Source organism: Benincasa hispida, chromosome 4, assembly GCF_009727055.1.
Source record: "Benincasa hispida cultivar B227 chromosome 4, ASM972705v1, whole genome shotgun sequence".
Taxonomy (NCBI): domain Eukaryota; kingdom Viridiplantae; phylum Streptophyta; class Magnoliopsida; order Cucurbitales; family Cucurbitaceae; genus Benincasa; species Benincasa hispida.
In genome coordinates this window covers 57,403,674-57,412,973 of record NC_052352.1, presented here as the reverse complement: position 1 = coordinate 57,412,973, position 9,300 = coordinate 57,403,674, and the positions used below count along the sequence as shown (strand labels likewise).

The 9,300-nt window shown below is 35.2% G+C and overlaps 1 protein-coding gene across 1 annotated transcript; it reads right to left on the bottom strand.

Moving 5' to 3' along the window:
* Window positions 1–1,976: 1,976 nt before the first annotated feature.
* LOC120075789 (GTP-binding protein BRASSINAZOLE INSENSITIVE PALE GREEN 2, chloroplastic) lies at window positions 1,977–6,422 on the bottom strand. Its single transcript, XM_039029462.1, has 4 exons — window positions 6,233–6,422; window positions 4,863–6,157; window positions 3,535–3,702; window positions 1,977–2,959 (listed from the first exon to the last, which is right to left on the bottom strand). The coding sequence occupies exons 1-4, from the start codon at window positions 6,330–6,332 to the stop codon at window positions 2,621–2,623; spliced, it is 1,902 nt and encodes a 633-aa protein (XP_038885390.1). The 5' UTR covers window positions 6,333–6,422; the 3' UTR covers window positions 1,977–2,620.
* Window positions 6,423–9,300: the final 2,878 nt, after the last annotated feature.

Here is a 9,300-nt window from a genome sequence, read left to right as displayed (position 1 = left end):
GTGAGCGAGTTGCTTGGTGGAGAGGATTTTCTAGCCCTCTTGAATGTGCTAGAGGTGAGGGTATCTTTTGCTATTGTTTGCTTTCTATTTATAGACTGATGATCACCTTCATCTTGTAATTTTCCCTTGAAGTTCATAAATAATACATATCACAGTATTGCTCTGTTCTTGAGAGAACTGTTGGAGATTTATTTGCAGGGGTAGATTCCTAACACATATCTAACAAATAAACTTCTAATTCAACAACATGCAAGTCATCCAAGAAACATCACCTTGAATTTAGAAAATAGATTCAAACAACAAAAAAATAATTTTTAAAAAATAATAAAATCAAGGTTAAGCTATCAAAATGTATATGTCTTCATACTTTATAAAGAAAAACCAAACAAATACATCTTTAGATGCATATATTCTCAAAAAGAAAAAAAAGGCTATAAGCATATAAATTAACAAATCGCTAAAAACACAAGTTTAAACGTATCAGATTTAGCTTCCTAAGCATCATTCCCCTCATAATAAAGTGGGAAACTACTCAAAACCTAGTACAAATATCATTCGTAATACCCCCAAACTGATTCACTAGATCCTAATCAACAACATGAAACATATAAATACAAGCAAATCTTGATATAACTAGCTAATAAGCATGACCTAGTCAATAAAAAAAACAAAACAAAACAAAAACAAAAACAAAAAGGAAAACAAAACTTGAACATTCAACACAATGACAACAAAAAATTTCCCATTTTGGGCAAGCAACAACAAATTAGGGTTTCAAGGTTAGGTTAGGCTCATTGTCGAGTCAAATGAGTCAAGGAGCATTTGGCATGCCCATTCATCAAATGGAGAGGCTCGACGTTGACCAGGCTAAGGTTGAGCTGGTTAGTTTGGGCATTTGTCCCAAAGTCTCCTCTTCCTTAGGCCTAAATGGGTCGAGTGCATGGCCCATTCATTGGTTTAAAAGTATGCAAACTTGCTTAAAGTCGATTATGCCATCTAGTCCAAATCTCTACCCATAACACATGATATCAACAAAAATTATCATAACATAAGTGGGCATACGTGAACTTTGGTTGCTAAATCAGATAAAAAATTGAAATAAAAAAGAAAGACCCTTGCAAGACGTGATTGTATGGGATCAAATTGAGGGGGATTCATACAATCCCTGAATCCCAGCCAAATTCGAAATTATTACAACATTTGAAAGTTCTGGAGTTTTATTGAAGCAAAAAATAAAGTTCCAGGGTATGTTCTACCATCTAACCAAAAATATTTTTCAAACTCTAGGAACCAACTAGAAATCAAATACAAACCTCAAAGTCCAAACATGCCATTTTTGAAATCACAAGTACCTAAACACAAACTAAATTCAAATCTTAAATGTAATTGTTAGAAATAGCACAAAAAGTTTTTCACCTTTCACAAATAATACATTTTTTGGTAAATTATTTTAATGGATTGTCCTTGTGCCATCTTGGCTAGGATCAATACCGAGATCAAAACAAAACTTAACTTCTTTTGATGGCATGTTTGAACCATAAATTCTATGCTTTCTCAAGGCAATCCCAACCAGGACGACGACCACGAAAGAACAAGACTTTTGCTAATAAATTTTGATTGAAAAGTAACAACATCTGCAGTCATTATGAAATTTCAAAAACATCAAAAGCAATGAGAGATGGCTCCAGGACAAACCATTAAAAAAATTGATCAAAAAAGGTGTTATTTGTGAAAGTTGAAATTTTTTTTATGCTATTTCTGACAGTTATCCCAAATCTAAGAATGTTGGGTTTTGCAAATCCCAGAGGTTAAAAGTGTATTTTATTATTAAAAAAGAAGAAAAAGAACTAGTTCTAAGAAAAATACAGGTAAATTTTGAGAAATGGTCAGAGTGCATCAACAACAAGATATATAAGAATATGCCTCCATACTTTAGTTAGAAAGATTACTATTTTGCAAAAGAAACAAAAGTTCACTTTGCAGCACATCTCATAAATTGGCCATTCCAATTGAATCATTGTACACTCCAAAGGAAACATTTCTCATCACCTATGGATAAAAGGAGCTATTGGTTATGGCTCCTTCGGTTGATTGTAGCTTCATAGTCAATAACCAACCCCTCATACAAAAAAGAAGAAAAGAACTAGTTGAAAGAAAAATACAGGTAAATTTTGATAAATGGTCATAAAGTACATCAACAACAAGATATATAAGAATATGCCTCCATACTAAGGTTAGAAAGATTACTATTTTGCAAAAGAAACAAAAGTTCACTTTCCAGCATATCTCAAAAATTGTCCATTCCAATTGAATCAGTGTACACTCCAAAGGAAACATTTCTCATCACCTGTCACCATAAAAGGAGCTATTGGTTATGGCTCCTTCGGTTGATTGTAGCTTCATTGTCGATAACCAACCCCTCATCCAAAATCCAATCAGTTGCCATATGTATGTCGATCATAACAAGTCCTGTGATCTTTTGCTAGATAGAGAAAACTTCATTGGTTGAACAAACCTCAAGTTCAAAATCTTGATCAGCGTCCTTGGAGCCTCGATTCCAATCGCGTCTCGGAAAGGAATGACAGATGTATCATTGTTGCGTCTTCTCTCATGTACAATCCTACACAATGGGCTCTACACTCTCCTCCTCTACGGAGATTCTCTGTGCATCAAGTTTTGTTTTGTTGGCAATGGTATTCGATATGGCTTTCGGTAGCCAGAAGCCGGGTCTCTCGAGGAATGGTGCACGATCAAGAACCAACGGTTCCCTCAATGTTACTTCCATCCCATCGTATATCCACAATGTCAAGCTTGCTTCACCTTTGAGACCTAAAGAAAACCAGCCTAAACCTGCTATTGAAATATCAATGCTATTGACAACCCAACTCGTGCCAGAAATTTTGACCTCTCTCTCTTCCCATTTGCCTATTTCAGAAGCACGGTCGATGCCAATGGGCGGCTATAAGAAACAAGAAAAGTAAATATTGATCAACTGGCAATCATAAAATACTTTATTTTCCTTTCCTTCCACCTAATATAGCTATGTCTAGGAGTGCTTTCAGGACCAAAATCACATCGTTCATGTTTGAAATAGAGTGCTTTCAAGTACTTTTTACTTGCTTCTTTATGCATATTTGTATAACAAAGAATATCTTGCATTGTTCGATAGAATATGATAATTACGATTATATGGTATTACTTATTGTAATAAAAGAAGTAAGTTTGTTAAAGATCACTTTTATCATATTCAAAATCACTCTAAAACATACTTTAATTATCCAAAATCAATTTTCCCCTCCCTCCCTTACTTGATCAATGCAATTTTTTAGGAGATGAATGTTAGTTGTTTTAGATATTGATATGCAGTGAACTAAAATAATTGAAGAGAAATGGCATAAGGTGGATTAGATAATACGTTAGCAAGGACAGATATCCCAGAGAAACTAATAATGGAGATAAATACATTATAGGAGACACTCTAGAAACAACAACATTTCTTTTGTGAAATGGAACTGAGTGAAACAAAGCCATTACCTGCAACCTTGTACCAGCATGTTTCTTCCATATCTCATCAGCATTTTCAATCTTCCCCAAGTGAAGAGAAACATTTGGTGATGTCCAAACTGTAACATATATTGTCTCTACTGAAGCTTGGTTAAGGTCAAGTCTTACCAAACCACCAACATGTACAGCCTGCCCTACCTGCCCAATATTGTTAATTATAATTAGGGTCCAACAGCATCCTCATATCTCGTGAACAGCCACGTTAACCAAGTCTCTGTATAATTTGATGCTTGTCCACCATTTGCATACACCAGTACAAATTAGTCAAGTGAATTGTTGAAACTAACTAGCCACAGGCAAGAAAAATGTGTAAGGTGACTAATTTTTGTTGGCTATTCCCTTTATTTCAAAAATACCATTATTGTATCAAAAGTTGCAATATACCCTTAAACTTTCATAAAGGTTTCAAAACTACCTTTGGAGTAGAAATTTGTAAGAAGGTTAGACAAAAAAATGGGACTTGGAATGGTGCCGCTGTGACCCAATATGAAAATTGGGACCTAAATAGCACTACACCATTCGTCAATGTCATCACCACACCCATTTTAGGTTCTAATTTCCATCCAAATTCAAAAGGATTTTCTTCATGAATGGTAGTTCTAAAATAATTACGAAAGGTCCAAAGTAATATTATAACTTTTGAAAGAATATGGCTATTTTTTAAACAGAATGAGCAAAGTTCAGGAGTTCTTTTTTTTTTTTTTTTTTAAATTTTAATTTAATCATTTTTATTTGCATGCAAAATGAAGGCCTATCAACTATTTTGAAGCAGTAACTACAATCCATCTTGGCAAACTGACTAACTATATCAGAATACACTACTACAACTGTAGTATGATATCAGTTTACTCATTTTTCCCATAAAGTTTTCTATGGAAATTCTAATAGAAGTGCATGGTATGCCATGAGCTTAGTGAAGAAGAAAACTACGAGTCACATTTGCAAGGGATGTAATGACGAACAGAATGTCAAAATAATGACAAGAGAAAAATGATTCCAATTAATGCAGATGAATCATTAACAAGCAAGAAAAAATAGCATTCTTCAATTGAGGGTCGCTTAATTGATCCTCCGAAATAAGTGCAGTATAATATAGTAGATTCTTAAATATTTAGCATGCTATCATTTAGAACTCAACGTGGACTTAAAATCTCTGTCAAAATATGGGTTAAGCTATTAGATCATAAATATCACTAGTTAAGTACTAAAGGGATATAGTCACCTAGATGATAGAATAAATCCATGCTTTCATTGAAAACAGGTATAAATATATTCATATTCATAAAAACATAACTTGCCTTCACTCTGTAAGTCCTTGGTTGGAGCTCCTTTCGGATTTCGACCATCTTCTGTTCTTCCCTATTCAATCTCATGGAAACTAGATAAGGATGTAGAAGCCCAGGAGTGTCAAATAACTTTGCCTTGGCTGACAAAATCCCCGCAATTCTCAAGATCCCGAGCGTAGTTCCAGGAATTGGAGCCTCTGTAAGCTTTGTCACTTTAGCCCTTTCTTTTTTTGCTAATGCGTTAATGAGAGTAGACTTCCCAGCATTCTGAGCACCAATAACCCACACATTTCCTCGTGGACCAGCCAATTCTTTGATGAAGGACAATAGATTTCTCACGCCAACATCTTTACGAGAACTAACCAAATAAACACCAGTTAATTTAGGTGCACCCGCAGCCTTAGCACGGTGTCGAACCCATCTATCCAGTCTTGTGGGTGAAATCTGTGATGGGAGGAGGTCAACCTTTGTAGCCACAAGTACAAGCTTTGGCAACTTTTTACTCATCTTGGGGTCATTCTTATTCCCTTCCAAAGTCTTAAACAATGATTTTGCCGCACGCTTCGGGAAAGAACCATCGAAATCAACACAATCAACAACCATAACAACAACATTATTCAAATTTGATGTGGATTTCATCAAACGGTTGGCTATCAATCTATCAAAATCAAAATCAGGTATCAAGTTCTCAGCAGCCTGATTCTTCACCTGTCCATAATTCCTCAATGAATGGCACCTTGCACAAACGGTTACCTCTTCTATCTCTTTCTGAGCTTCTCTAGCTCTCCTCTTCTTTTCTGACTTGGATATTCTCTTCTTCTCAGCTCTCTTCACTGTTTCCTCTGTAATGTTTCCATATCCCACATCAGCAGGAGCAAAACCATCCAATTCCAAATCATTTTCTTCTTCCTCCATGAGCTTAGCCTCCCATTCATCTGAATCCCAATCAAGTCCATCCCCAATTTCTTCTTCATCACTACTTTCTTCTTCATCCACGACATGATCATCTGCCACTCCAAGAAAATCATCTTCCACATCCTCCCCAGCTTCCATTGGCTCTGTGAGTGAAACCTTCCTTTTCTGATAATACCCAAGAAGATTTGGATCCTCATCTTGCATAAAAACTCCACAGCCAGGACATACATCTCCATTTTGCTCATCCTCATCTCTTCCCTCACTCAGAACAGGATTTTTTGTTCTGGCTTTTCCATGAACCTTAGTACTTGTGTGAACAATTAGTTGGGATTTCACGGCTAAGCTAATGGGTTGAGTTTGATTTTTGTGGGCAGTTCCTTGTCTATTGAGGCCTACGAATAAGAGGGGTTTTCGTTTACTCTATGAATCAGAGTGTAAAGGAAAATGCAGGGAAAGGGGGAATTTACCTGGAAAGAAAGGAGGTCGTGTTCGTATGTTGAGTCGATGACAGAAATTATTGTGGGGGAGTTTCAAATTGAGCTCCATCGCAGATAATAAAATTGCCATTTCTTAGAACACAGTAGTTCTAGAATGAAGATGGGAAATTGGCAAAGATAAGTAAAACACACCGAGGGCTAACAAAGACATTTGGGTTTACTTCACAAAGAAATGGAGGATTTTTTTTCCCAACGGAACAAAATGTGATGATTGAAAAAAAATAAAATAAAATAAAATAAAATAAAATAAAATAAAATAAATAATAAATAAAATAAAAAAATGAAAAAAATGAAAAAAAAATGAAAATGAAAATGACCATTTTACCCGAGTTGGTTTGAGTTAGTTTTGTATATTTGTCGAAAAACTTTTCTTGTTTTCTCTTTCACTCAAAGGTTTCCGATAACTCCACAAAAAAAATAAAATAAAATAAAAAATATGTTTAATGTTAAAGAAAAGAATTTCATTAAACCATTATGGGGTTGGTCTAGTGATAAATATGAAACATCCTCTACGAGTTTTCTTGGTCGATGAGAGTATAAGTTGGCCTGAATACTCATGTATATAATATTATTATAAAAATTATTAGTATTGTGGGTGGATTCTGGAATCAAGGATAAAATGAATAACGAACAACAAATGAAGAACCCGAAACTCACTTTTCCTTGTTGAATCTCGACCCGAACTCTTTTGAACCACCACTAGAGCTGACCTACTATCCTCTGGACTCAGAATTGGGTTGTGGGACCCGTGGATGAAGAACCCGAGAGAGAGAAAGAGATGGAAAAGAAGATGGAATTTTGAGTTGGGTTTGGTTTCTAATTTTTCTCCAAAGTAGTGATTTTTTCAAGCCCAAATTTAGAAAACAATTTTGGCAAAATGGCAAAAGATTTTTCATCCAAATTGAAAGCCCAATTTATAGAAAAAAGTCATGCAACAATTGCATGAAACAAATCCATAAAAACCCAACACCTAGAATCCACTATCTAAGTGAGCTTAATGTCTTATATCTAGAATCCACTATCTAAGTGAGCTTAATGTCTTCACTATAAGGCAACACCTAGCCCACTATTTTGTTAGTGGAATTATCCAACAAAAGTTTGGATTTTTCCACTAACTTTAGTCAAAGGGAAAATAGTCATTTTGTCAAAGTCAAATTTTGACCAAAAAGTCAACATTTTGACTTTATATGATTTTTTTCGTGTTGATAATTTTGACCTCCCGAGTATGAATCCGCATTCATTTTCTCAGAAATTCAAATCACATTTGAGTATAAGGTTTGGTCAAAGTTTGATTTTTCAAGTTAAAAGTCAACTCTTTGACTTTTTACATCTTTGACCATTTCCATTATTTCCGAGCTTCCGAATATGAACGTATTCATATTCTTGATATTTAAATCACATTTAAATATTAAAGTTGTATCTCTAAATTAAAAAACCGATCACTATATCACATATACTTGTCGGTTTATCTCTCTTCACCTAATTCGAACAATTCGAATTATTGTATCATACTGTTCTAAGTTTATTCCATATAAGCTAGTAGGGGAACCTAATGAACCTATAGATCATGGGCTCCAACAATCCGAGATTAACTAGCTAAACTTTTTAGACGGAGCTAATCAACATTCATTAACTAACGGGTCATTCCATTATAGTCCCGTAGTTGTACTCCCCTCACTATAGATATATTTATGTCCATTTGATATAACCATGATTAGTAAGTTAATCCTTCACAGGTTGTTCGTAATCTCGGTTGGGTCATAAAAACCGTTTTACCCCCGAGACTACATCTTATTTCTTAAGTTTCACTGATCCTCTAATGAACAATTGGTTTAAGGTCCAACCTATAAACCGAACCCCTCTTGGACCAATGAGAGGGTGTGGCCCCTTGTTCAAGACCTAGATTCAATACTAAAGGGAACAACCTATCTACTATCCCTATAACGGGTAGGAGTGAATTTCGTCTTGCACCCTATGTTCCCAACTATCCACCTAATCTTACCTCTGAAATGTGAGGCTTATTGGGCCAGCGATAATGAACTGCCCTCACCTATGTAGATCTAAGGATAATTCCGAGTGAACAGGAGTTCATAGTTAGCTCAGGATTAAGATTAAGTTACCTAGGTCATCAATTAACGAAATAGCCAGTTTTATACATAAAACGACATTTAGAACGTAAAAAGTGACTATTTCATGGTTCAGTCTTATGTAAACTCTTTACATAGGATGCCCCCACTTTAATGTCTCCACATGAACGATTTAGGATTACATCGCTTGTACTAACTACAAAATGGGCCGCATCCATAGTGTCCCCAGAATAAGGCGCCCAACCTTATTCATATACTATAGACCATTTTGGCTATATATTTGAACTTGATCCACATTTATGTCACTACATAAAGTTCAAACTACATTAAATAACTCAGGACCTTAGTTTATTGGATTCAAGATTACAATTTCAATAACAATTTTATCGAAAAATAAAATAAATATGTTTATTAATTTACAAACTACTAGTTTTAGGACATAAAATCCAACAAACTCCCACTTGGACTAAAACTCCTAGTGGAGTATCACAATGTTGAATTTAAGTGAGAAACGTATGAGTACAATAAACACATGAATACAATAAACAAGGGCATATACCCAAAAGTTCTTCCACTTGTCCTAGTTTACAAACTTCGTAGACCTAGACTCTGTAGGTGACCTTCAAACACTTTAGCCGTGAGGTCCTTTGTAAAAGGATCAACAATGTTTTGTTCAAAAGATATCTGGGTTACTACAACGTCTCCACGATGTACAATCTCCCATATCAGATGGTATATTTGCGCTCAATATGCTTGCCATGCTTGTGGCTTCTTGGTTCTCTTGAATTTGCAACTCCACCATTATTATCACAATATAGGGTGATAGGCAGATGCATATTTGGAACAATTTCCAAATCTGTTAAGAATTCCTCAACCATACTACTTCCTTTGCTACTTCACATGCAGCTACGTATTCAGCTTCCATTGTGGAGTCTGCAATACAATTTTGCT